General features: G+C 40.4%; 1 protein-coding gene across 5 annotated transcripts in view; it reads left to right on the top strand.

Annotated features, from left to right (window-relative positions):
* MCC (MCC regulator of WNT signaling pathway) overlaps positions 1-14,112 on the top strand; it is a 209,939-nt gene that overhangs the window by 136,697 nt on the left and 59,130 nt on the right. For all 5 annotated transcript variants that reach the window (XM_032205497.1, XM_032205498.1, XM_032205499.1 and 2 more), the window contains 2 exons: positions 1,009-1,122; positions 8,377-8,519. In XM_032205497.1, the coding sequence (XP_032061388.1) occupies positions 1,009-1,122; positions 8,377-8,519 (257 nt within the window). The remainder of the gene's footprint in view (positions 1-1,008; positions 1,123-8,376; positions 8,520-14,112) is intronic.

Below are 14,112 nucleotides of genomic sequence, written 5' to 3'. Positions count from 1 at the left end.
ATTTCTAAGTTAGGGAGCTGACATAACTTAGTTATGTTGTTTATCTTAGTTTCCTATGTATTTCCAAATGCTGTCAGTTAAATGCAGAATCACAGAACCATGGTATATCCTGAGTAGGAGGGGACCCAGAAGGATCGTTGAGTCCAGCTCCAGGCTCCACACACAACCACCCAAATATCAGGCCTTGTGTCTGAGAGCGTTGTCCAAACACTTCCTGAACTCCATCAGGTTTGGTGCCATGCCCACTGCCCTGGGCAGCCTGTCCCAGTGCCCGACCACCCTCTGGGTGCAGACCCTTTCCCTAACCCCCAATCTGACCCTCCCCTGTCCCAGCTCCATGCCGTTCCCTCGGGTCCTGTCGCTGTCCCCAGAGAGCAGAGCTCAGCATAGATACATATCTTTCATCAAAATAATCTATTGCAGAATGAAAATCAGTTCACGTTCTTAATGTGTGGCTTCAATAGACTAGAATCATTGCCTCTCAGTGAGGTGAGGTTGAGGAAAACAACAATAAAGCAGTAGCTGAAAGTTGAATAAGCAGTAATTGCAAATTTAAATTGAATCCTATGCATGGAGTTGTTCCCTTTGCCACACTGATAACCTCTTTATCTCCAAAGACATCAAAACACAGAACACCTTCTTTTATATTACAAATCTGGGTTGATATTTAATGTAAGGTTTTATAACACAAAGCTTGAGATACTTCCTATTAAACTCATGCTAGAACTGAGATGCACATTTCCAGCTGAATTACTCTGCATTGTGTTTATCCTTATAATTTGTTTTCTGATGAAGGAATGTGTGAACTAGCACAAGAGTACAATTGCATGTTAAGAGAGTTTAGTGATATGTGCTTTGCTTTTTCACTTCCGTTATTCTAACTTTCTATTAACTACTTAGAAATCTGCAGATGTTGTAGCTGCTGTGTAATCCTGTATCTTCTTTCAAATTGTACTGCTGTATGGCTTATGACTTGGTTAATTTGTTTCTTCCCCTTTTGTCTTGTAGCTTCATTTAGCAGCCCTGGCATCATTAAAGGGAGACATAGTGGAGCTTAATAAACGTCTACAACAAACAGAAAGAGAGCGTGACCTGCTAGAAAAGAAATTGGCAAAAGCACAGGTGAGCTAATAGTTCAAGATTTTGAAGATGATCCTTGGTTTTGTGTTGCTCTTGTTCCACATAGAGAAATATAGTATGTGGGGAAAGGATGAAATAATGTAATGTGTGAAAAGAATTTTAGGACTGTAAGAAACATAGTTGCCATGGGTTTTAAGTTTTATGTGCTGATGACATTCTTTTAAAAAATACCAAGAGAGAATTAGATTGATTTTGTTTTGAAGCCAACATAAACAACCTCTTTTAACGGTGAGTGCTTCAAAGCATTTTAGAATATAAAAATTGCAATTCTCAGTGGATTAGGTAACTGATCACAGAGTCTTTCAGTCTTGGGCACGTTCAAATAGCACAAATTAACACTGATCAAAAGCTATTGCCAATTTGCAGTGCTTTGGTGGTATGTGAAAAGTGATTAGTGATCTCAGTCTACCTTCTAGTAAGCCTGTTTGTATGTATCTGTTATGGAAAATACAGTCAGTGGTAAGTCAAGAGACTAAATAGGAGTAAGATTTGTGTTTTAATGCCTTCTCAGCTCTTAAAAAAAAAAAAAAATCAGATTAGGATAAACGTAGAGAGCCAGATGTAAACAGGGAAAACAACAACAATTATACTTCTACAAACAAAACCCTTGTTTTCAGGTACTGCCATTCTGGCAAATACCTTCTGTAAGTACTTTACAATTTAAAACTAATGCAAAATACATACTAATTCACACTAGCAGAGAGCCAGACAAAGCATTTTGTAGTGTAAATTATCCCATCTTATTTGTTGCCCAGAGAGGCTGCAGAATCCCCATCCCTGGAAGTACTCACAAGCCATCTGGAGGTCTCGGGCAGCCTGCTGTGGGTGACCCACCATCAGTGGGTGGGGTTGGAGAGGTGACCTCCAGAGGTCCCTGTCAACCTCAACCATTCTGAGTTTCTGCAAGTTTAGCCTTCAGTATTCAGGACATTTGGGTAGGGGCTTATATCTATGTGTTACTTAAACTCTAGCCAAATGTAGAAATATTGAAGCAGTCTGAATTTTAAGGATTTTACTTCAGTTCTTCGAACACAGAATCATGGAATCATTAAGGTTGGAAAAGGCCTCCAAGGATACCTGGTCCAACCATGCCCCTACCACCAATGTCACCCACTAAACCATGTCCCTAAGCATCAAGTCCAACCTTTCCTTGAACACCTCCAGGGACGGTGATGCCATCACTTCCCTGGGCAACCCATTCTAGTCTGGATCCTTGTCTGCATTCCCTGATTACTTTTTCAGTTACCTTCAAGGTGTTGAGGCTTGTAAACAAGACCCTTATTCCATCCCATCAGTGCAACATACACAAGTAAAAAACACCCTCATCCCCTTTATTCCTTTTATCTATGAGCCAGAGTCACACACACTATTTACCAGCTATTGTCTTGAGATCCTTTCCTAACTTCAGCTGCTCTCTGAGGTAGAGTCCTCTTTCTGAGGTACAGCTTGACATGATGCTGCATTTGGCAGTCGTTAATCAGTCAAATGGGTCCACCTTACCTAAGCAATCTTTATCGTTCCGCATGGCTACACTGACTTTGTTGTTATTTATAACTCTACAGAGTCTTGTGCTAACTAGTTTTGTTAGGTTCAGGACTTTATGAAAAAACGTGTATAAAAATTTCAACAAATGAAGAGTACCTTGTAGGTACCCTCCTTCCCTCAGAGGGTGGTGAGGCCCTGGCACAGGCTGCCCAGAGAAGCTGTGGATGCCCCATCCCTGGAGGTGTTCAAGACGAGGTTAGATGAGGCCCTGAGCAACCTGATCTAGTGGGTGGCATGCCTTCCCATGGCAGGGGGGTTGGGACTGGATGATCCTTGAGGTCCCCTCCAACCCGAGCCATGCTATGATTCTAGGTGCTCCCATGCAATGATTAATCCTCTTTGATGGTTAACTGTGCTCTGTTAGCATGAGATTGTTTGGTGTTTTCCTTTGATTGGTTACTAACTGTGCGTGCATGTATTGAGAAATTTGTAATGCTGAGGGTTTTTTCCATCATCTTGGGCTGATGATGGTTGTAAACAGGACAATAGGGATGACTGCCACCGAAACTATGGATATCATTAAATCAGAGTATCTGGCCCATCAGAAGTCTGGTGTGCTTCTGCTGCACCTTTCTCCACGCTGAAAACAACTTCTATGTGCACACCTAAAAGGAAGACTGTAAAGCTGTGGGAGTGGGGCTGAAAAGGAATGCTGATGGGAATAGAGAAATTTTAGGGGAATGGACGACTGAGCCCACTGGTTGTATGGTGGTGATTATCTGTTGGTTACAGAAATGACAAGGACATCTGGGATGTCTAAAAGGTGCTCTGTAATGCTACATTTGTGGCTGCTGACAGACATTGTCACAGTTGTGTTTTGGAAAAAAAAAAACACTTAAATAATTTTTATGTAGTTTTAAATGTTTTAGCATTTCACTTCTACCCACTTGAGGGCTTTAAAAGAAATTGGAGCGTGGCAAAGTTTGAAATGTTCGTTTTTTACATAGCCATTTTAAACAGTTGTTTAAATAGTCTTTAAAAGTCATTCATCAAGGGCAGCTTATATATTCAATAAGTTGGCTATGTTTAAGTGCTGAGAGACTCTGATGGCCCACTTTACCTTTTCTTCTTTTTCTAACTGCATCACTTTTTCAAGTAGATGCTCTACATAATTTTTTTTTTTTTCTCTTATCCTCCTAACCCGCAGAGATTTCTCCATATTCTTATCATATGTGTCATTTTCTCCCCTATAACCTCTGGCTCATGCATTTCTTCCTCACTAATATGAATTAGAGGTTCAGAAGGCATAAATTAGGTAAGAAGTGTTTGAGGTTCTGCATAACTATTTTCAGGAGCTAGCTGTGCTAGCATTAAAATCTCACTTCTGCACCTGGGCTATACTTATGAAAGCAAAGCATTTCATTTCAGCTGGCATTCTAAATGCATGCTAAATGATACAAACGGTTCTTGAACCACGTTTTTGGTAATATCTTTCCCGTTGTTTCATGGAGCAAATGAAATGCTTTGGAAGAAAGGATTAATGATTTGCAGAAGGGAGATGATTTGGGGAGCCACAATTCATGTAATAGAGATGAGAAAGGGCTAAGAAAGATAGTTGGATAGCTTGTGCTTAAAATTTTTATAAAGGATGTAACTGATTAATGGTTGTTGTGGCATGGTAGAGCTCATTTCCAAACCTGCAGTCTGTGGAGACCCTGCTAGAGCATTTGTCTACACCCTTGTATTATTTCCACAAGACAACAGACCTCCTTGTGTCTGTATTTGTACTGGTGTGCAATTTGGTGCCAGACTGATCTTTTGGATGGAATTTGCTGTAAAGCAGTGGTCAACCACAGCTAATCTCATCTCTCCAAATCTTACTGTGATTCTGAGAATAAAAGTAGTGCTTTCTGCTAGTGGTGTCTGTCCTGGTGTCCTGGCTCTGGTAGTGATAGAAAGTAGATGTCTGAAGGGAGGGTGCAAGAAATACATGTGGGGTTGCTGTTCTTTATGTGTCCTTGCCTTTCCACCACCAACAGTGTGTGAGCTTCCTGAGCAAGAGGCTGCATCACGTGTAATAGTCCACTTCACCTCCACGAGCAATTTGTATCTTAATCCAGAAGTTTTCTTCCTTTTGCTCTTCCTTTTCCCCTTCCCTGTCCCACCGCGATTATTTGGTGCCTCGTTACCTACCACAGTTGATCTGTAGCAGCTCTACAGTTTCATGGTAGAAGTATGGAATTGAGAAACACACTGACAGCTTCAGTAAATACAGCAACAACAAACAATTCACTTCCTACACCTCACTTGTCCTTTCATCTTCTTTCACAAGGTAATTCTGTTCTCTTCACTCATTCCTGGTAATTTCAGACTTTCATAAGAGCTCTAGGCACAGAGTAACAAATACTCTGCTGCAACATTCTGGATCCTTTGTCAGAGGAGCAGTCAGTTCCATGACTGCAGTTACAATTCCTTGCCATTCTTCCAGTTATTCACAATATAGGATGTGCAGCAGAACTTCAGCATGTGAATAAATCTAACACGCTGTAGGCATGCACACTTCATGGGAAAAAATCAGTTTCTCAAAAAACTGATTCTGTTGTATGATGTCTTCATCGCACGTGGATTAGCCTTGTTTTCATGTATTCTTTTTCTACCTTAAGTATACACTGAATAAACCACAAAATAATTAATTCTGACCATGTATGTATTCATGATTGAGGCCTTGGCACAGTGGACCTGTGTTTATACTTAAAATTAGATGAATTGATTGCCACTTTAATATCTGCCACTCCTCTTAAATTAAAGTGCCGTATTACTTGAGTAGAGATTTTTAGTTCCCGTGAGCCCGTTAGACAGGTTTGTCGTTGTGGCTAATTCAGGTGATGACTTGTATTCTTCCTGAATGGTGCCGCAGCCAGTGTTTGTGTCTGTGCAGGGCCGGAGGCGCTCAGCAATCTGTTAGCCTAGCACCACTGCTGGTGCTTCTCTTTCTTTTTTTCTTTGTGTCCTCTGACTGAGCACTACCAATTTAACACAAAGGTCTGCACCGTGTCTTGGGTTGGAGATTTGTGTACATTAGTGGGCAGTAGCATCGTGTTGCAACAGTATCCTTGGATTTAAATATTTTCTCTTGTTATCCTTTTCTTGCATATTCTTCTCGCTTTTGTGGTTCTTTCCCAGCATCAAGAGGTCAGACAAAGGTCTTTCCAGGCATCGTTAATTTATTCCGTAATTGAAATAACCTTTTTTGTCTGTACCAAAAACCAGCCAAAGGTCACTTACATAGAAAATTGTGCTGGAAACTTTTCTCCTGACCTCAGCAATCACTCATCTTTTGCAGCCTCTTAGTGGATTATCCCTGTGTTTGCGTTCTCAGAGAATCAGAGCCCTTAATGTTTTGGTCAGAACTTAAGTATGAAGCTGGAAGAGGGATGAGGAAAAGGGTGTAAGGTATTTGTCTTAAAAAGTTTGTGATTGACATATGCAAATAAATCATAATCTAAGAGAAATAGGAACTGGTGTGAGATCATTGTTCTGATACTCAAAAGACACAGAAACTAAAGAGTGATGAACAGACTGAGTATCACAGAAAGAAAAAAATAAAAAAAGTAATGGATACCAAGAGAGGCATTTGTTTCTTTTCCCTTTCAAGCCTTGAGATAAATGTGCAATAATAAGGAGCAATACTGTATAACCATAAGAATTTTACATTGCTGCATTTTGGGATTCATACTGGATTGTATTTCCATTACGTGGATGGAAACCCATTTTCAGTTGAGACTTGTCATGACTGACCACAATTTATTATACGTGACCCTGTACCCTCCTCCAAGGCACAGCGGTCCTTCTTAGCATCATGTCCTACCTCCCCCAGAGGTTTCTTCCTGCCTTTTCAAGTTACTTTTGCCCAAGATAATCCAAGAGGCCTTTAAAAAAAAAAAAAAAAATCAAATCTGAAACTACTGTCTTTATATTGCCAGACTGCTGGTTGTTCACAATGTATGTCATGTCACTAAATTACAGTTATCCTGAAAAATGGTGACTGTGAAATGGCTGGAAAAAACAGAAAGCAAGTCTGGTAATGTGGCTGAGGTCCATTAGCAGGAGTCCATATATCTTCAGTCAAGATAAACAAATTCTGCTTTTCAGTGCAGAGCTTAAAAAGATAAAAAATGTTGTGATAAGCATTTTATTTATTGTCTGAAAATAATTATTACACACTTTATCCAAAACATCCTTTGGTTTAAAAGGAAAAAAAACAGTGATTCACTGTTCTGGAAAATGCTTAACTAGTGTTTGTGGACTTCAGCATTTATCATGAAATGTGGATTTAGAAAGGAAGAACAAGCAACTCTGTATTGTACTTAAAAAGTTTTAATTTTTTGGTTAAACATTTTCACTGTTACTGTTGCACTTTGAAAGCAGTTTTAGTAATTCATCCAGATACAGTGTTACAATATGGAAACCTGAGAAATAATTTATTGAATGATCCTACAATAAGAGTTACAATAATATATATGTCAGTTGTCAGCATGAAGTCCTAAAAGCCTAGTGAACATTACCAGTCTTCTAAAATTTAACCCTTGCTTTCCTCTTCATCATGAAGACATACTCTGCTTGTCTTGGTGAAATTGCTTTTGATTCAAGATTCACAAAGAAAATAACATTTTCTTGTCGTCTGTGGGAGGGTGCTCTAATGTCTGGAACTACAACCTTGGAATGTGCGTATTCCTAAAAGTTAAAAAATATTGAAAGAAATTTTATTAATGACTGCAAAGAAAAATGTTATTGAAATTTGATTTGAAAAAATAAGTTTTGGTGCAACAATGTTAGAGGACCTCATACACTACTATGAATTGTAGCCTTTAGAATTGCTTTTAGGACCATCTATTTCAGCTCTTCAATTAACAAATGTGTTTTTTATACTGTCAGTTTGTTTGTGAGTTTTTCTCTTGTTTGCAGCACAGTACACATGCCATTGTGCTGTTTCCTGCAGGGGGTCAGAAGCAAAAGGTTAGAAGTATTGCTCTTTCCAGCCACTACAAAGCATAACTTCAATCAACATGCATTACTGAGAGGCCATAATTGCAGTAGAGTGTCTGCTGGCAAGAAGAGTAAGCCAAAGAGGCTGGAAATAATACTCAGTTGGAAAGAAAACGTAGTATTTCATGATACATTTAAAAAACAACCAGAAGTACAGCCACTTAATTGTTTATAATAAGCATTTTATTATAGGGGATTTTAATAAGGAAAATGTGCAAAGGTACCTTAAAGGGTAATAAAAACAAATATTCTTACTGGAGAAGTCATAACCTCCAAGTGTGGTTGCTCTTCTTTGTAATAATGTGGTTTCTGCCTTAGGATTTGTTCTAATTCACATATTCAGTGTTGGGAAGGCCTCTGAGGTTTCTTGATGCATCGTGAATCTCATGGATTCAAAGCTGATATATCAGTAGCTGTTTTGTGTTAAAAACTATGTGTTTTTTTTCAAGCTAGAAGAGCAACTGTTCGATATGTTTAGAAAAAAATAATAATGAAAGTACACCGCATAGTTTTCCATTTCCTAAAAATTTGCTAATTACATACCTTTCTGTACCTGTCAATATTTCACTTCTGTTCTTTTTTCTTGCTATGCGGTTTTGGTTTGATGGGTAAGAAGACCATACAATGCTGTGCACTTCTGCCTTACATTTGATTTCTGTGCAACTACTCATAAGACCCTTTCTGTTTTCTGCTTCTCTGCTTTAGTGTGAACAATCTCACCTAATGAGAGAGCACGAAGATGTGCAGGAGCGAACAACGCTACGCTATGAGGAGCGAATCACAGAGCTGCACAGTATCATTGCTGAATTAAATAAGAAGATCGATCGACTGCAGGGAACAACAATAAGGTAGGGAAAGTCCCTGGAAACTCTGGACCGCCTGCGAGAATGATGGAAAGTATGATGTGAATTACGCTGTAAATATAAGTTGATCGCAACCTTGAGGTAGCTCAGCATGTTACGACTGGTGCTAAATAGCTGCCCATAATTAAGATGTGTGGAGTATCATCCAAGGCTCAAAAGTGCTGCATTCTCACTGGCAAAGTCACACTGCTCAGCCTAATGAGCACTGCAAAGAACTGCACTGTGCCATCTAAATATTCATTAGCTAAATATAAATACCAAGAGACAAGGTAAGTGGATAAAGGAAGATATAGCCAACCAATCTGCAGCTCAGCTTTTGACTTTCTTCTGTGGCATCCTATAGATAACATAAGCCAAATCACTTGTGATGAGAAATATGTCTCAAATGGAATTGAGTAGTTTTGACATTTGCTAGTAGTTGTGACAAAACACAGAATGATCATAGAATCATAGAATATCCCACGTTGGAAGGGACCCACGAGGATCATCGAGTCTAGCTCCTACAGATCATTCTCTTGGCTGTTCTTCAAGCAGCAAAGCTTGGTCATCACTTGTTACTGTTTTAAAATAAACTTACATTTGACTGCAGGAGAATGGTTATTTTTCCTCACTTGGACTAAAGGAATGAAGGAGTTTGTTAAAATACGAGCTTGGGGAGGAATGCAGGTAGACCACTAGAATCTATGGATTTTCTAGAAAACTTCCAATAATAATTGACACCTTTGTAGGTAAAACTTACATGATGCATGTAGCAAAATCTGAGTTCTTTGTAGCAAATTTTGAGTTTTTCCTGCTCATTAGCTACATGTTTTGTAATATTTGTTTCATTTGGTTTTCCTTGTAAACGTTGCTGTTAGCAGAAGGCATGGTTGTTAAAATTGCTCATTTAACCTCTTATGAAAAAATGTTTCTGAAAAAAAAAAGGTGTATCATAAATAAGAAAAAGTATCATCATGCATATACTTTTATAAAAGCAGTAGTAGAATGATGTGATGTTAACATTATTTAAGAAGATAAATACTGGAAACTCTGTGATGGTTGTAACTGGTGATAATCGTGGTGAGATTTTTCAAGTAAGGATTTTCTAAACTGATGGTACATCTCTGAAAAAAATCTCATTGACTCCTCTGTTCACACAGACTTGATACCTCTGTATGCAAAATTTCCATTCACCGTGTATTGCATTTGCTTTTTAGTATGGGAGGACTGGCTGCCCACTTAACCTTCCTCTCTGGTAAAACTTTACCAATTGCAAAGGCTGATTGAAAAATGAAATCTGAGAAGTATGAGAGCTGAATTGGCCTTTTTTTTTTTTCTTGAATAGCAGGAAAAATTCTGAGAGAATTAAAAAAGATCATACATAGAAGCCATGAGAGGTTTTTGACTGGAGTCTCTGTGGTAAGCTAAAGGCCAAATTACATATCGATTGCAAAGTATTAGGACTGGGTGGATACTGTGAGTTTTTATCCGTGGCATAAGCTATGGCATGCACAGGAAAGTGTGGCATAGGAGCTGCCTTTGATACAGAGTGCAGGCTGCTTCTCCTGAGAAGTGCAGTTGCTGCCCCTCTGGGGAGCAGACATTCGAAGGCATCAGAAAAATACTGCTGCAGCAAATATTGAACTGCTGTCATGCCCCACCTGTTTGGTCTCACCATATGAAAGCTCCTTTGTTCAGACAGCTAGGAGGCCACCTGTTTTGATTTTTTTCTTGTTTTACTAGCAAGAATAAATGTATTTTTGAAGTTAGTGTTTTTTATTTATTTTAAAGATTGCAGTGCCTTGTTCTCCTTGGCTGGCCAGTAGCTCAGTGTTTGGGGAACAGAGGAGGAATATTTCTCCTAAAATGGCAAGCAGAGGTAGAGTTGGAGAGACATCATACAGTTTGTAACAACAGCTGAAAGGAGCAAAACTAACACTTCCTGCTGTGACTTTCTGTAAATTCACCGTGGGATCCTCCTTGCATCACCCTGTAGAAGCTGTTCCATCCCACAGAGCAAGGGTGGTGTAATTGCCGTCGCTGCTGGGACAGGTGTGACTCACAGCACTCCACCCTTGGCCCTCGGTAGTGTGAGCCCCAGAGCTGGAACAACACGGCTGCTCCTGGCCCTTGGCACTTACGCTCTCTTGCTAAATCAGAACGCAGGAGGGACTTTAGTTCTGAGATCTTTGTATGACGCTAGGACACCTGCAGGTACTACTGAGAGGACTCTTTGGTTGTGATATCACAAGATTTAGGGTTTCTAAAAGCAGTTTCTTGAGTTAACCATAACTGCAGAACAATGCAGATAAATGTCTCTCCCGTGCTAACACAGAGATTGTTCAGTATTTCCCTGCATTGTTTTTAGGATGCAAATATAAACTAACATGTAGCTTGGTGTACTGCTGCTTTATGACATCCTTAATGGCTCTTTTCAATAAACAAAAGTATTCTGGAACTGATTAGAAGATAGCAGAGTTTCATGGAGAGTATTCAACTATCCTCCTGAAGCTCTGGTATCTAAAAATTTGTAACTGTTGTTCTGAATGTGAATAATACTCTCAGAAAGTAGGTAGAAGGTAAACAGAACTGAGTGTTTTAAGTCTGAATGAGGTATTGCAACAGTCTCAGGACTGCTGTAATGCTGTATAAATTGGTTAGTAGTCTCCATTCAGAGATACTATTTCCCTCTCCTTTTTCCTTTACAGCCCCCCTCTTTTTTTTTTCCCCTTTCAATGTCTAGGTGTTTCACTTAGCTTGTAGTGTGATGGCTCTTGCTCACATGGTTTAAAAGCTTAAGGTGCCTGTGCATCTTCCCAGGTAGATTTGATGTGCTGATCTTAGTAGCAATAACCTTGTGTGAGTGTTTTTAATAAGTTTCCAGGGTTGTTCTAGGTTTGTTAGCCATTTTTTGGTACAGCGCGTTCCATGTGTGTGGTCACATTAAATTAGTTGCTGCTTTTGCACTACATTCTTCCAGCATTCTGAATGAGGTCACTGTGGATGTGGGAGCAAGCCAGCATTCATCTGCAGTTGTCTCATCTCCCTGCTGCTGCTCTGGACAGCTCAGCTGGCTTAGTAGCCCAGCCTCATTTAAAAAAAAAAAAAAAATAAAGTTGTTTCACAGCTGTAACTGATTTCGTATTAAAGCTAAAAGAGAGGTGTCTATACTTACACCGCGCATGTAGAAAAACCTCTTGCTTGCCTGGTTCGTAATGTCTGCCTCTGCAGAATTTACCCACTATCTGCTCAAGAAGCTGGGGGCAAAAGAACTGCCAAGAAGCGGTCAGCTGGCATGAGCATGCTTTTTTGTTTGAGCACTCTGGAGACCTAGGCCTTGGCTCTGTTTGTTCTTGGAAAATTACAACTGGGTGACAGTGTCTCACTGTACTTGTCTATGCTATTAGGAAGAGAGTAGGAGGATGCGGCTAGCATATTGTTTAAGATTGTTTTCAACCTTAAGTCACAGGCTTTGGTAGTGCTCAGAGGAAGACTGCTGCATGGAGGAGGGAAGGTGCTGAGCATGTTTAGTCAGCTTCTTTCAAGGTCCATGTCTTTCACTGGGCGGTGGTAGGTTGGAACTCCTGTTAGAGGTCAGCTGGGTGCAGGTAGCGGTGTTACCCCTGCTTCTGCTCTTTCAGGTTGCACGAGAATGTTTTTACATTCATTGTTTTTCTGTCCTTTGACAAGGTGTACATGCTTACTTGCTTTTTCTCTCAAGGTGTGTACAACTTAAAAGATAGCAAAGCCAATCAAATGAGTCTTTCCAGTTTCAGAATCATATTTTAAATTTTGGGAGATAAAGGATACATCCTGATAACTCTGAAACATGGAAAGGATTTACAAATTATGCAGTAGTGTACTAATATGGAATTAAGTCTACATTAAAGGTGAGTATTTCCTGACTTCACAAGTTTTTGGGTATTACCTTATATTCATTCAAACTCATCTCTTTTTTCCTTAATCCTGAATTTGACTGGGAGAATCACCTGTAATCCAGTTATGCAGAACTAATGTTGGCCTATGACTGACAGTCTTCCTTAGATGTCCCCTTGAAGGTCAGAAAAAAGAAGAAAGTGCAGAGATCAAGTTGCTTTTAGTTCTAAGCTAGTGACTGGATTCATCTGTGCAACTCTTAAACATAATAGTCTGAAACAGACAAATACTCCTTGGTTTATTGGTGCCTGCTGAAGGTTATTTGAAACAATCTTTAAGAAGTTTGTAACCCATTGCTGGAAAACCATTAGCTCAGGCTATAGCTTTTAATATGAAATAAAACATATTCAGAAAGTTGTTTGTCTTGGAGTTAATGAGGAAGGAGAATGAGTGGACTACAGCGTCGCAGGAAATAGCACAAGGCACTCAGTCGTATCTACACAATGACCTAGACGTGTGATTCTTGCTTCTAAAATGTGCTAGGTGGAAGCTACGGAGACTCAATACAAATTGAATCATAGAACCACAGGATTGTAGCATGGTTTGGGATGGAGGGGACTTCCAAGACCACCCAGCTCCAACCCCCCCCCGCCATGGGCAGGGACAGCTCCCTCCAGACCAGGCTGCCCAAAGCCCCATCCAGCCTGGCCTTGAGCACCTCCAGGGATGGGGCATCCACAGCTTCTCTGGGCAGCCTGTGCCAGGGCCTCACTGCCCTCCGAGTACAGAATTTCTTCCTTATTTCTAATCTAAACCTACCCTCTTTTAGTTTGAAACCATTCCCCCTTGTCCCATCACCACACCCCCTGACACAGCGTCCCTCCCCAGCTTTCCTGTGGGCCCATTTAGGTACTGTGAGGCTGCCGTAAGGTCTCCCTGGAGCCTTCTCTTCTCCAGGCTGAAATAGCAATGCATGTACCATAGCTCCAGCCCCACCTGCCTTGAGTGATCGACTCCCACGTTGTCTCAAGTGTCTTGCTCTTTGTTTACATGTGAACTAGTTCAGACAGACCTCAAGTGTGTATACACAGGGAGCAGCCAATCTCTGGGTTGCAGTGCTCATACACCTGTAGTATTTTCTATGTGAGGGTCCTAGAATGCTTTAAAAATATTTGTTCAGTAAAATGATTGTAAAAAAAACCTGCTGGCACCTGAAGTGTGAAACTGTCCGGTGTTTGCAGCTGTGACAAGAATGTGCACCTTACCAGGGCTGTGGCAGAATTCTGCAGCGGTGTGAAAAGATGCTGAAAATATGATTTTTCACACATCTGATATTTGTTCAAGTTTTTCTCTACAGCTGTAAAGTAGTTGTGACCCTTGGTTTCACCTAATGTGAGGAAAGAAGTAAGTTAAGGTGTACCTGTAAAAGACACTTTTTTGTTCCAACATTGAACCCAGGCTGCTCTGTGCTCAGGACAGTTTGGTCTGGTCTTAGTTGTCTCCAGCTCACCATGGCATTTCAGCAGCGGGGCACCTTCAAGGCAGACAACAAATAAACGCTTACTCCAGCCAGGCCCTAGCTGATGGCAGCAGGAAAAGAAGCAAGAAGGTTCCCATGAAAACTCCACCTCTTATGGGTGGTGCTGCAGGAGTTCAGTGGGTAGTCAGCAACTGTGAAAAGCTTTGTATTTCCAGTGCCTGTCCTGGAGGAAGGGGAATCTCT

This window comes from Aythya fuligula, chromosome Z (genome assembly GCF_009819795.1).
Source record: "Aythya fuligula isolate bAytFul2 chromosome Z, bAytFul2.pri, whole genome shotgun sequence".
Classification (NCBI taxonomy): Eukaryota; Metazoa; Chordata; class Aves; order Anseriformes; family Anatidae; genus Aythya; species Aythya fuligula.
The sequence above is the reverse complement of the archived record's forward strand: the minus strand, read 5'-3'. Positions and strand labels throughout refer to the sequence as shown.